The sequence below is a fragment of the Conger conger genome, chromosome 16, assembly GCF_963514075.1.
Source record: "Conger conger chromosome 16, fConCon1.1, whole genome shotgun sequence".
NCBI lineage: Eukaryota > Metazoa > Chordata > Actinopteri > Anguilliformes > Congridae > Conger > Conger conger.
The window spans coordinates 3,283,604-3,298,151 of record NC_083775.1 but is presented as its reverse complement, the minus strand read 5'-3'; the positions used below and the strand labels follow the sequence as shown (position 1 = coordinate 3,298,151).

The 14,548-nt window shown below is 48.7% G+C and overlaps 1 protein-coding gene across 1 annotated transcript; it reads right to left on the bottom strand.

Moving 5' to 3' along the window:
• Positions 1-540: 540 nt before the first annotated feature.
• LOC133114408 (protein FAM83F-like) lies at positions 541-14,451 on the bottom strand. Its single transcript, XM_061223754.1, has 5 exons — positions 13,944-14,451; positions 6,741-6,908; positions 4,709-4,830; positions 2,912-3,684; positions 541-647 (listed from the first exon to the last, which is right to left on the bottom strand). The coding sequence occupies exons 1-5, from the start codon at positions 14,409-14,411 to the stop codon at positions 598-600; spliced, it is 1,581 nt and encodes a 526-aa protein (XP_061079738.1). The 5' UTR covers positions 14,412-14,451; the 3' UTR covers positions 541-597.
• Between the last annotated feature and the right edge of the window lie 97 nt (positions 14,452-14,548).

Genomic DNA, 14,548 nt, shown 5'->3' with positions numbered 1-14,548 from the left:
ACACAGGACACCACGTCTGGTGACCTTGGAGATGTGGGGAGGACATGATCGGGGGGGGGGGGGGGGGGGGGTCTGTGCATCTCAGTGCAGTGAAGGGCTCTTGCATTCTGATGGTGGGGGTGCCACCATCCCTGAGGAATGTGTTTGAAAGGCATAAAGTCGTATTGCACAAAGTCCCTTTGTCGTGTCGTTAAACGTCCATTAATGTTTCTTTCTTTATCACCCCCCACGTTGTGCTCTTGACGAAGTGAGTCCCTTTGGTTTCATTCTGTTTCGCTGACTGTAGCTAAGTTCTGCCCAAGCTGATCTCCTTATCTGTGCCTCCTTATCTCCTCTCTGGCTCCCTCACTCGCTTGCTCTCGCACGCACACGCGCACGCACACACACACACACACACACACACACACACACAGACGCACGCACGCGCACACGCGCACAGACACACAGAGACGCACGCACATACACACGCACGTTCACATGCATGCACAGACACACACGCACTCACAGACACACACACACACAGACACACACACACACTCTCCCCCCCTCCCCCTTCCTCTCTCCCTCTGTCACTTCCTCTCTCTCTCCTCCTCCATCTCAGGACTGAATGCAGTTCTTCTTTCCTTTTCGCTGCCGACCTTTTACACCTAAAAGAAACAAAGAGGGGAAAATAGATTAAAACATTAATTACAACAGGAGGTGGTGGTATCTGAAGCACAGACTGTTGTTCATTACTGTGTGGGTGTCACCTCCGTTGAAGAGCGTCTTTTCCGCGCTCTTTACGGCACGGGGACACAACCGCTGAATCGAGTACACGCACACAGACTTTCTGCCATTTCACATCCCTCACTGTACCGTACTATTGTATTGTCTTACTGTTGTTTATGTGTTTTCTGTTTTTTTTTTGGTGCTTTAAAGTCATTTATCTGTGTCTGTTTTCGCACGCAGAGAGTGATCCTTGCGTGGAATAGCTTTGCCAGGACGTGTAGTGGAGGCAGAAACGCTGGGGGCTTTCAAGGCCAGGCTTGATAAGGTGCAAGGTACCATTTCGCTTTCAGGTAAAGTAAGCGGTAGGTACACTTTAGTGGGAGGAAAAGGTAGTGAGCATCGCTGGGCCGAATGGCCTGTTCTCACCATTATGTTATGCTATGTTACAATATGATGCATGTATGTATATATGTATATATGTGTGTACAGTCAGGTCCATAAATATTGGGACATCGACACAATTCTCCTCTTTTTGGCTCAATACACCACCACAATGGTTTTGAAATGAAACGAACAAGATATGCTTTAACTGCAGACTTTCAGCTTTAATTTGATTAATTTAATCCAAATCAGGTGAACGGTGTAGGAATTACAACAGTTTCTATATGTGCCTCCCACTTTTTAAGGGACCAAAAGTAATGTGACAATTGGCTGCTCAGCTGTTCCATGGCCAAGTGTGTGTTATTCCCTCATTATCTCATTTACAAGGAGCAGATAAAAGGTCTAGAGTCCATTTCAAGTGTGCTATTTGCATTTGGAATCTGTTGCTGTCAACTCTCAATATGAGATCCAAAGAGCTGTCACTATCAGTGAAGCAAGCCATCATTAGGCTGAAAAATCAAAACAAACCCATCAGGGAGATGGCAAAAACATTAGGTGTGGCCAAATCAACTGTTTGGAACATTCTTAAAAAGAAAGAACGCACCGGTGAGCTCAGCAACACCAAAAGACCCGGAAGACCACGGAAAACAACTGTGGTGGGTGACAGAAGAATTCTTTCCCTGGTGAAGAAAAACCCCCTTCACAACAGTTGGCCAGATCAAGAACACTCTCCAGGAGGTAGGTGTATGTGTGTCAAAGTCAACAATCAAGAGAAGACTTCACCAGAGTGAATACAGAGGGTTCACCACAAGATGTAACCCATTGGTGAGCCTCAAAAACAGGAAGACCAGATTAGAGTTTGCCAAACAACATCTAAAAAAGCCTTTACAGTTCTGGAACAACGTCCTATGGACAGATGAGACAAAGATCAACTTGTACCAGAATGATGGGAAGAGTATGGAGAAGGAAAGGAACTGCTCATGATCCAAAACATACCACCTCATCAGTGAAGCATGGTGGTGGTAGTGTCATGGCGTGGGCATGTATGGCTGCCAATGGAACTGGTTCCCTTGTATTTATTGATGATGTGACTGCTGACAAAAGCAGCAGGATGAATTCTGAAGTGTTTTGGGCAATATTATCTGCTCATATTCAGCCAAATGCTTCAGAACTCATCGGACGGCGCTTCACAGTGCAGATGGACAATGACCCGAAGCATACTGCAAAAGCAACCAAAGAGTTTGTGGAAGTGGAATGTTATGCAATGGCCAAGTCAATCACCTGACCTGAATCCGATTGAACATGCATTTCACTTGCTGAAGACAAAACTGAAGGGAGAATGCCCCAAGAACAAGCAGGAACTGAAGACAGTTGCAGTGGAGGCCTGGCAGAGCATCACCAGGGATGAAACCCAGCGTCTGGTGATGTCTATGCGTTCCAGACTTCAGGCTGTAATTGACTGCAAAGGATTTGCAACCAAGTATTAAAAAGTGAAAGTTTGAGTTATGATTGTTAGTTTGTCCCATTACGTTTGGTCCCTTAAAAAGTGGGAGGCACATATACAAACTGTTGTTATTCCTACACCGTTCCCCTGATTTGAATGTAAATACCCTCAAATTAAAGCTGAAAGTCTGCAATTCTTGTTCGTTTCATTTCAAATCCATTGTGGTGGTGTATAGAGCCAAAAAGATGAGAATTGTGTCGATGTCCCAATATTTATGGACCTGACTGTATATATATATATATGGGAAAAGCTCTATATAAATAAAATCTGTGATGATGATGATGATGGTTATTATCAGTGTGTGATCCGGGTACGTACTCTCGTCGTCCAGGTTGACGGCCTGCAGGGAGACGCTCCTCTGGTGCAGCACCTTCTTCTTGGTCTTCACCTTCGGCTGCGACGGCCTCTCCTCGAAGCTGTCCTCCGGCGAGGCGCCGGGGCCCCGGCGCGTGGGCGAGGCGGCGCCGGACGGCGTGGGCGTGAGCTCGCCCTCCTCCGGCACGCTGGGCTGGGCGCCCTTGCCCTTGAGGAAGAGCCTGAAGGAGCTCCGCTTCTTCTCGGCGGGGCCGTTGGGCCGCCTGGCGTCCTTCGCGCGGTGCTCGGCGGCCGGGGCGGCGGAGGCCGGAAGCGGGCCCGGCTCCTCCGGCATCTCGCTGCCGCCGCTGCTCTGGAGGAAGCGCTCCATGACGTTGAAGGCGCTCTGCCCGCCCAGGGAGCCGCGGCGGGAGGACAGGTCGGGGAGCGAGCCCCGGGCGCCGGACGCCGCGGCCGCCGCCGCCGCCGTGTTGCCCACCACCAGCAGGTACTTGGGGTTGTGGTACTTGTGCGCCGGCACCTTGAAGTTGGCCTGGCGCGAGTCGCCGAGCGAGACCTGGAAGCGGGAGGTGTAGACGCCGGTGGAGGTGCGCAGGCTGGGCGCGTGCCGCACGGGCAGGGGCTTCGGCGGCTTGGTGACGTGGAACTCCTTGTACAGGTCCACGCCCGCCGACATGGCGTACAGCTCGCGGAAGTCCCGGTCGAAGACGTCCAGCACCTGGCCCGTCATGACGGTGATGACGTTCCTGTCCATGCGGGACGTGGACCAGGTGAAGCTGCGGGGGGACGGAAACGCTCTCGAGTTAAAAGGCGTGCCGTACAGAGCGTTCGCCTTAGAAATGTTATAAAACAAACACACGCTCAAGTCATTACTGTGATACGCTGGCAACCTGTGGCTGTGTCCTCTTCTGGCCAACACTTGCCAATCAAGAGGCTGGCCAGCTTTTAGTAACATTAATTAGCTGCCGCATTAAGAAAGTGAATGTGTATAAAAGAATGTAAGCTCTGCAAGTTGGTGTGGATAAGCCGGTCTGCTCAATGCCTAAAATGTAAATGTGAAATTTTTATGCAATAACAAAGCTGTGCTACACTTCAGATCAAGGGTATTCACCTCCTGGTCCAGTACGCTGCAGTGTCTGCAGGTATTTGCTCCAACCGTGCACTACACCACCCAATTTCACTAATTATTTCACCTGCTTGGTTCAGGAAGAGACGTAATCGGTGGGGCAAATACCTGCAGACACTGCGGCCCACAGGATGAGGAGAAGCTGAGGTGTGTCAACTGGAGCGTGGCAGAAAGGATGGATGAAGTGGAGGGTAACGGAGAGTGCGGAGTGCTGAGCAGTGGAGGTGAACGGGATCATGGGATAGGAACGCGGTGGAGGTGAACTGGATTATGGGATAGGAACGCGGTGGAGGTGAACGGGATTATGGGATAGGAACGCGGTGGAGGTGAACTGGATTATGGGATAGGAACGCGGTGGAGGTGAACGGGATTATGGGATAGGAACGCGGTGGAGGTGAACGGGATCATGGGATAGGAACGCGGTGGAGGTGAACGGGATTATGGGATAGGAACGCGGTGGAGGTGAACGGGATTATGGGATAGGAACGCGGTGGAGGTGAACGGGATTATGGGATAGGAACGCGGTGGAGGTGAACGGGATTATGGGATAGGAACGCGGTGGAAGTGAACGGGATTATGGGATAGGAACACGGTGGAGGTGAACGGGATTATGGGATAGGAACGCAGAGGAGAGGAGAGCAGGCCCGTGACGTGGGGCGGAGAGGGTCACTCACCTGTAGGATCCGAACATGACTTTGTCTCCGTCCACCAGCATGTATTTACTGCAGAGCGCCCCGGGCAGCCTCCCCTGAGGCAGGGCCAGGCCACAGCCATCCATCATCCGAACCCGCAAGTTCTACAACACACACACAGCAGGGTCATTACACACACACACACACACACACACACACACACACACACACACACACACACACACACACACACACACACACACACACACACACACACACACACACAGCAGGGTCATTACACACACACACACACACACAGCAGCAGGGTCATTTCACATACACACACACACCAGCAGGGTGAAATCACACACACACACAGCAGGGGCATTTCACACACACACACACACACACACACACACACACACACCAGCAGGGTGAAATCACACACACACACACACACACACACAGCAGCAGCAGGGTCATTTCACACACACACACACACACACACACACACACACACACACACACACAGCAGGGTGAAATCACACACACACACACACACACACACACACACACTGCAGGGTCAAATCACACACACACACACACACACACACACACACACCAGCAGGGTCAAATCACACACACACACACACACACACACCCACACCCACACCCACACACACACACACACACACACACCCACACACACACACACACACACACCCACACACACACACACACACAAACAAACAGCAGGGTCAAATCACACACACACACCAGCAGGGTCAAATCACACACACACACATACACGCGCGCGCTCACACACACAGCGGGGTCATATCACACGCACACACACACACACAGACATAGCGAGAGCTCTGGCACATGTATACAAACACACCTACACACAGCTCTGTTATCACAAACTAATAGTGAAGTGATCCAACGAAAGGTAGACTGGGAGTACTGCCAAAGTCGTCAGAGTTGTGAACTTACTCTTGCTGAAAACTATACTTAATTATTTACTGACTTCAATGCAGGGGTAAGGGCCTTGCTCAAGGGCCCAACGGCTATGCGGATCTTATTGTGGCTACACCGGGATTAGAACCACCGGCCTTGCGTGTCCCGGTCATGTACCTTTACCACTACGCTACAGATCGGAGGTCAGGGGTCAGGATGGGACACCGGAGACACCATCGAAATATTGGACCTCCCTTTGTCTTGTCTGAGCTTTGTCAGTGTCCCACTGCACGAACATGACCCAGAAAAGCACCGGTAGGGCTTCAGACACGCAAACTAAGCCAGCACATACCACATATGGGTACGTGGAACTCTGCACAAAAGCAAAAGCTTCCGTTTCACTTGTGAAGATGAACGGATTACGCAACAAGCGAGTGCAGTTCCCTGGAATTCCCTTGAACTTCCCTGGAGTCTGCTCTACAGGTTAGTACAGTTTAATAATAATGGCATCTGGAAGCATTGTGGAACTACAGTACCATAAGCCACGGAAAAGGCTGGTTTGTAGAATCGGGCGTTTAGTTGCTCGGTTGGAACAAAAGCCTGCACCCACACCGGCCCTTTCTGGGAAAGATTGAGTATCACTGCCATAAGCCTTCGTAATTGATCATGGTACTTTGCTGTGGAGGGGAAAAAAGGCTCATTGTAGCAGGGCAGCCAGCCTAGTGGCTATGGTACATGACTGTAGCCTAGTGGCTAAGGTACATGACTGTAGCATAGTGGCTAAGGTACATGACTGTAGCCTAGTGGCTAAGGTACATGACTGTAGCCTAGTGGCTAAGGTACATGACTGTAGCCTAGTGGCTAAGGTACATGACTGTAGCCTAGTGGCTAAGGTACATGACTGGGACGATCAGATCTGCACAGCTGTTGGGCCCTTGATCCAGGGGGGGGGGGGTTGTGCCCTCCTTAGTCTCATCAACTGTAAGTTGCTTGGGATAAGAGCATCAGCGAATTATTAGCTCCATCCATTGCCAGTTTCACAATTGCGCTTATGTCTCCCAGTAGAGAGAGAGAGAGATAGATAGATAGAGTAAGAGTAGGAAGCTGTTCTTACCCGGAGGTGCATGGGTCCCACCTGCAGTCGGCTGCACATGTCCAGGAAGTGCGGAACGCCAGGGGAGTCCAGGATGATGTAGACGGCCACGCTCCGCTTGGCCGCGGCGTCCAGCAGGTCCTGCAGGATCAGCAGATCTGTGAGGAGGTCCATGACCACCGCCACCACCTGCAACACAGAACCAGAACCAGAACATCATCAGAAACCGGGCCGGCGAGGAGGTCCATGACTGCCACCACCACCTGCATCACAGAACCAGAACCAGAACCAGAGCATCATCAGAAACCGGGGCGGTGCTGCTCCAAACCCGTCTGGAGCACTCCAGCGAGTGACACAGGTGGGTTCTCTCTGGAAGCGGGACATTATATCGTGCATAGGGATGTGTGATATATCGTATATTTATTTAGTTTGCTTCTTGAACCGCAATAGTATCTATTTAAATTGATGTTCTGTTAAATTCATTGGCTGTTCATGCGCAATTTGTTCAATAAAAGCACGTTGGAAGTAATGTATGTAATTTTCTTTATTCAGTGGACATAGGCTATTTGTTGTCTGGGGTCCATGTTAGGAGTGAATCTAAAGCAGAAAGACAAGAATTGTGCACCCTTCAATATTAACATTGTTTTTTTTACATTTTTGGCATTTGGCAGACGCTTTTAGTCCAAAGCGACTTACAAGTGCATAGGTTCTTCCACAAGTTAAAGCATCACATCCATAACTAGTAAAATACACACGGAAGTGTTGATTTAGTTATTTATCGCAAGTCATTTCGTTATCGCAGTATTCAGAAACGCGCATTTCGCGCGCGCGTCGTGACGGAAGCGTTATGATCGCGTTGTGATCGCGGGCCACATTGTGTGCGGCAGCGGCTGCTTCGTCAGAGCGGGGCCGCGGCGCGTCTTAATGAGCCCGGCAGACCGGGTTTCTCCGCAGCGGCGGCTGGTTGCCGGGTTAATTGAGGTGCAGGATGGAAAACTCGGGGGAGTCTGAAACACGGCAGCGTTTCTGTCAGGCTTACAGCGAGGCTTTCCCCGCCTGGGAGAACAGAGCTGCCTCAACCTGCCCCTCTCTCTCTCTCCTCTCCTAACTGATCTGGGATCAGCACCTGGGAGAACAGAGCTTCAGTCACTGCTGCCTCAACCTGCTCCCTCTCCCCCCAGGCTCTATCCCCTCTCCTAACTCACCTGGGATCAGCCTTTCATACCTAGCCCAGCTAACACAAAAACGTCATCACAATGTTGCTGCAATGTAATGGCATTGACAAAATTGCTTACTTCTGGTAACGTTGTGTTAAGACCCGGTCTATGGTCAGACTGAGTCCCCATTCTACCCTCCATTTCCTTATACGGCGTGGGTGGCCTGTAGCGTAGTGGTTAAGGTACATGACTGGAACACGCAAGGTCGGTGGTTCTAATCCCGGTGTAGCCACAATAAGATGCGCACAGCTGTTGGGCCCTTGAGCAAGGCCCTTAACCCTGCATTGCTCCAGGGGAGAGGATCGTCTCCTGCTTAGTCTAATCAACTGTACGTCGCTCTGGATAAGAGCGTCTGCCAAATGCCATTAATGTAATGTAATGTAATGTAATGCTACCCACTGCACCACCGTGCCACCCAGCTGTGCCATAGGAGGGAATGATTCGGAATTGGGTCTGACCTTTCACCCAGTGCTAGCATGAATAACCTTCAAACGGTGGACTTTTAAATCACGTCATGCCCCATGGCGGTGAGCAAGAAATGACACGACTCCAAATAGCTTAGAGGTCTGAAACCAACGGCGGTCGAGATGGGCAAAACGCAGCGGCCATTCATCTTTTATAAATACCCAGGAAAACTGGCCACGCGAAAATGCCACATTCTGTTTGCGTTCCGCCGTGTGAATCTTCCCTCCTGTCTCTGTTTGCCTTGTGGGATACCGCTCCGCCTGCAGAGCCTATCGAGGGAGGTCCCGGTCAGACAGAAACGACACATCGTTCGGGACGAGTGCACGTCACATCCTCTCTGAGAACAGAATTCTCACCTGTCACCTGACAAGCTCGCCTGTCACAGCAGAAGCTCACCTGTGCTTCTATTCCACGTCAAGGTGAACTAATAACAGAAGGAAGGGCCTGGCTTTCCCTGGGCCAAGAACATGCCCTGATTCCATTCTATTCTTATTCACTAAGATTTATGACCATGCGGGTCAAAGTCAAATGTGGCCTCAATATGATATTTCCACTAATGAAAGGACCAAGAATTACAGGATAATTACAGTAGTAGAAAAGCAATGGCTAGTTTTTATTCCACATTATGAGCAGTTTATGTACATTGTACACCTATTTCAGGAAGCTTTTCAGGTTGTGTGCCATGCATATCTAGATTACCCTGCTGTGAATCCGAAGAGCATACGTGATCATACAGACCTACCTATGTCCCGCATTTTGTTTGTTTACATTACAAGGCATTTAGCAGACGGTCTTATCCAGTGCGACGTACAACGAAGTGCAGATCAAACAGAAGTACAAGTGTGAAGAAGACCTGAGAGGACAGTACCGTTCCGAGTCCTAGTGTAACCATACAGATATAATCGGAACCATTGAAGAATACATCAACTTATAAACTAGCGTACCACAGTTGGCAGCTAGACTTCCCCGAGTACAACAATAACGTTTTGGCTGCAAGGTGAAAGTTCTTATCCGCTTATCTGGAAATCTTTAAGTGCTGCCTGACACCGCGACTTAAGATTAGACCTGAAAAACCGGTTATGTAGTGAGTTAGCCCCTTTCTTGTATCTAACAAAATCATGTGATTATTGTATTATTAATGTACACCTATAATGAGCGTGGGACTGGAACAGGGGCGAGGAGAGCTAGCCCGTGGGAAAGGCCAGGAGGTTGCGGGGTTTGAATACTGTATAAATGCTATGGCCTTGAGCATTTATGGCCAAAAGTGAATCTCCAGTTTTATAACTGGTTATGACTTGATAAGATGGACACGTGAAGTCAAACTGAGTCAGGGAGTGGAAATAAAAGTTTTGAGTGGAAGTAGATGGATAAAGTTCTCACACTCCAAAGCGCTTTACAGTGATGACTGAGAACTGTCCTCATTGTGTAACACCCACCTGGGAGATGCGACAGCAGCCATTTTGTGCTAGAACACTCACCCACAACAGCAGCTGAGGTGGAGAGGGAGAAAACATTTTTTTTTTTTTGGGGGATGATTAGTTGGCAGGTTGGGAATTTAGCCAGGACACTGGGAAGTGACCCTACTCTTTTTGCGGAGTGTCACAGGATCTTTAATGGAGGCACAAGGAGTCAGGTCCTCAGTTTAACGTCTCATACGAATGTTAGCAGCATGTCCCCATCACGGCACTGGGGCATCGTGGGTCGTCTCTCCCTTCTGAAACCGTGACTAACGCGCACACTTTACCCAGGAAGTGAGTAAGGCGCTGTAAGTACGCCGGCTTCGGCCACGTGTTCGTCAGGCTCAGCCTGCGCGCTGCCTCAGGCTGTCCCCACACGCGCGTTCTGCATGACCGCGTGAGGCGCCGCTGTTCTGAGGAAAAGGCGCCAAAACCCGCCGGGCGATTAAAATACCCCAGGTGGGTCCCGGGGGTGGCGAATTCCCTCCATCGCTGTGAAGTGTTTTTGACTGTGTGCGCGTTTTTGACTGTGTGTACGTTTTTGAGTGTGTGCACACATTATATTACATTACTGGCATTTGGCTGACGCTCTTATCCAGAGCGACGTACAGTTGATTAGACTAAGCGGGAGCAGTGCAGGGTTAAGGGCCTTGTTCAAGGGCCTAACGGCTGTGCGGATCTGATTGTGGCTACGGGATTAGAACCACCGACCTTGCGTGTCCCAGTCATTTACTTTAACCACTACGCTACAGGTCACACACACACACTGGGCATGCAGTTAGTCCTACTACCTGTGTGGGAGGTATGCTGATATGTTAGTTCATTGTTCATGTTGAAGTGAGGACCGTGCATGACACACAACTGGCCCCATTATATGGGTGAAAATTGGCTTGAGGACCAGAAACTATGTTTAAAATGGCCGCCTTTGCCTATTCGGTCCTATATCCCGTGTGAGTGTGAATGTGAGTGTAAGCACTATCTGAGGAGTCTGTTAAATCCAGCCAGTAATGTGTGTAAATACTATAGCACTTCCACAATGCAACCCTGCTTACTCCATTAGTGTGTCAAGACAAATTGGCCTAATTCATTTTTTTTTTTAATATAAAAGATAACCGTAAGATGGGCCAAGTCTCCTGATGTGATATTATTTATTTCCAGTAAATAAAAGTGCACAGGATTCTTGTGTGTAAGGCAATTGGGAAGAAGATGAGTGAAGAATCACAGTTAACTGGCAGCAAGTAATCTCCGAAGAACTGCAAATATGGGCGAGCGGTAACCACTTGGCTCCACTGGTTTCTGAGGTCATACTCATGACAACCACAAAACCGTGAGAACAAGAATGAAAACAAAACACTGCCTAGCAATGCGACAGCAGGCTTCGAACACCTGATAATTGGGTATATCCTTGAATTGTAGATCTTTGGTCTTTATTTTTGACTAGCTTGTACGGTCACGTCCACCTGCCGCAATGGCTAATGGGCTGAGTGCGTTCATCGCATTCAATATCATGCCGACTAGTTCCACTTTAGCTAAGCAATTAGACATTTATTGTATTCATCTCACAATGTAATTAGCTCACTAAAACATAATGCAGGGCCCTTTTTTTTTAGGTCAGCCAGCCAAAAATAAATGGTTTAGATTAATGCCTCTCCTGACTTTATTGCTTTTACACTCAGTGAGCACTTTATTATGTATTTATTAGACCTATGTTTTAGACTTATTGGTCTTCTGCAGCTGTAGCCTATCCACTTAGTTATGGTGCGTTGTGTGTTCAGAGATGCTTTTCTGCTTACCGCTGTTGTAATGTTTGCGTTACTGTCAGCTTTGACCAGTCTGGCCATTCTCCTCTGACCTCTCATTTACAAGGCTTATCTAAAGTACTCGGTGAGTGTATAGATCTGCCATCTCTTGGGAAGCTTATTTTCTTGTGCGAATTAACTAAAGCATTTCCCGTTTTCCCCTCAGAAGATAGCTTGTATAAGCCATTTAAAAAATAACTGCCGATGGTCAACTAGGTTCAGTTCACGACCGAACTTCCGTTTTGCTGTGGATTGTGGATTTGTTGCTATGGCAACATTGGGAGTCCATCCCTACTGTTTTTTTTTTTTTTATGTGATTGTTCGTTTCGGTTCTGAAAAGTCGCGTCCGTCCGAGCCGTGATTGGCCTTTTCAGTCAGGACGCGGGAAGCCCTGTGCGTTTTAAGGCAAGCCAACGTCGTGGGATCCCGCAGGACAGGTTTCTGTACGAAACTAACGTTTGTGCGTGTGACGGCTCGGCGTTTGCCCACGGGGTAAGGAGACGGGACTAGTTAAAACACGTCTCCGCACTCTGTCCTCGGAAGCGGGGAATTCTGTAGTTTCCTACGCAAGTAATTTCTACGAATTTCCATGTCTCATTCCCATTCTTCTTCCTCCATTTTATTAGTCACGTTTATCCAGAGCAACTTGACATGATTGACGACCTTTATACATCTGCTTTTATACAGTTGGATCAGTAGGCTATTGAGTCAGGTCAGGTTAAGCAACTTGTTGAAGGGTACAATTCAATTCAACTTGTATTTGTATAGCGATTTTCACAGCAGACTGGCACAAATACATTGTACAGCTCAAGGGGTCCCTTAACCATTATGCTACACTGCCACCCTGTGTAGACCCCTGAACCCGCCCCCCAAAAAAAGCCAACAGAATAAATGGTCAGCGGTGCCAGCCGACTTCACTGCCCGTGTCTAATTAAATTAGCCGGCATATACAAACACAGCCGGCCTACAAACGAGGCCCATGGAAGCTGGTGCCGACTCGTGCGTAGTGCTTATGTGGACATAACATTCATAAAAGGGGAAAATATTTCTGGATCTGACCTGGTTCCCTTTGCGGCTCGTTTGCTGCTGGAGCGACCTGCTGCAGAGGATATGCCCCTATTGTAACGAGGGCCTGGGCCACCAGCGCTCCCATCTGCTCCATTGGTCTACACTTTAGCAATATAATAGCAACACAAAACGGATGCGGAATAATGTCTGCCGAAACAGCCGTCTTAAATATGGGCCCACCTCAGATTGTGTTCTCGGAGGCCTATAAGCTCGTGTTTAAGGTACATGACTGGGAGCCAGAAGGTTGGTGGTTCAAGCCACAATAAGATCTGCACAGCTGTTGGGGCCCTCGAGCAATGCCCCTGGCCCTGTAAGTTGTAAGTTGCTTTGGATAAAGGTGTCAGCGAAATAACAAATTGTTTGTGATTCGTTATAGATCCAAAGACCCCTTGATAAAAGATTGCTATTATACACCAGGGCATCCCGGACTAGGACCTGGAGTTCAGGACTCGGAGGTTTATGAGTTCAGGTCCCAGGCGGTTCTCTGCCATTGTCCTATTTACGTCAGTGCGCGTCTTAAATGGTTTTGGAAATGTACGAACGATTAGCTCGAACTGAACTGATGCCTATATTATATTATAATGCTCAACGCCGGAATGTGGAGGTTTTTGGAATTGTACATGATTCATACGCAGTGTTGATTGACCTCCAAAGGAGTTTGAGTCCCAAGAGCCGAGTTATATGTAGGCTCCCCTTTCAGAGTAAGATGCCCTTTGTCCGAGTTGATTTTACACAACAATCATGTATTAAATAAAATTAAGTAGCCTAAGCTACGTCTTAAATGTGCCATCCTGAAAAGCAGATATGCCCTGCCCAGCGTTACACAGTACATGACTGTAACAGCAGACTGTTTCATTATGATGATGTGTGATGCTGGCGAAATTCCCATAATAATAAAATGTTCTTGAAACGCGTGGCTTGAGACACGCGTCACTGGAAAACACAAGTAACGTCTAAAATATTTCCTGTTGGTTGAAAGTTCGTTTATAGCTCGAGGCCAGTCATATACTTTCTGCAATTGAATTGAATGTTCGCTAAATCGAATGTCAAGCTGGCTATTATGTTTATAAAATTGTGTATGATTGTTGGACAGTCCCAAACAATGGATACAATTTTACACCAAATATATTTGGGTTCGTTTACTTCTGTACAATGAGGCCATCAAGTCCATCGTCAGTGGATAACATAGCACAGGAAAATAAATGCCAACATAGTTACCTTGTTGGATTCTTGGATCAGTCTACGAACCACCTCTTTAATGTGAGGTCCGTTCTGCTTTGCAGGGTGCGTGTGCACGGCAACTCGCGTCGCCGCTTTGTAGAGCCCCCCCTCCGTCCAGCCGATGTCAAGAGGCGGAATCTCTGTATCGGAAAGATCGGGCCAGTACGTGGAATGAACACCGGAGTCCGCTTTGGACTCCTTCGTCGATCCGGACTTAGCTTTGTCCGTCTCGCCGTGCGTTTCATATTCACGAAGCGTATCGCGGATCCGCTTAATCTCGCGGGCGGAGAGAAAGTCCTTAACTTTATCCTCTTTCAGCCGCATCTTGAACGCGCCGTCGCCGTTCGTCAGGAGCTGTTCGATCGCCGCCCGCTGTTCTTCGCTGTAGTAGTACTCGGGTTTGGACTCCGGTATAGTTTCATTGACATGGCCATCGTCCATGCACATGAGCTGGGATTCGGCCATAACTGAGAACCTTTCCAGGAAGTACTCTTCCTACCTTTACCTGGCCGTTTGTAGAGGTGCACAGGTGAGCTAAGCGCTTTTCCAAGCAACGGACGGGGCGGGACCAACGTGTCATTTATAAGGAGTGGCTATAGTTC

Excerpts from the sequence above, each read along its gene's own strand:
- LOC133114408 (XM_061223754.1), bottom strand. The coding sequence starts at position 14,411 with ATGGCCGAATCCCAGCTCATGTGCATGGACGATGGCCATGTCAATGAA. Across the intron at positions 4,831-6,740 it reads TGGGACCCATGCACCTCCGG|AACTTGCGGGTTCGGATGAT; the intron begins GTAAGAACAGCT and ends TGTGTGTTGTAG. Across the intron at positions 648-2,911 it reads CGTCAACCTGGACGACGAGA|GTGTAAAAGGTCGGCAGCGA; the intron begins GTACGTACCCGG and ends TGTTTCTTTTAG.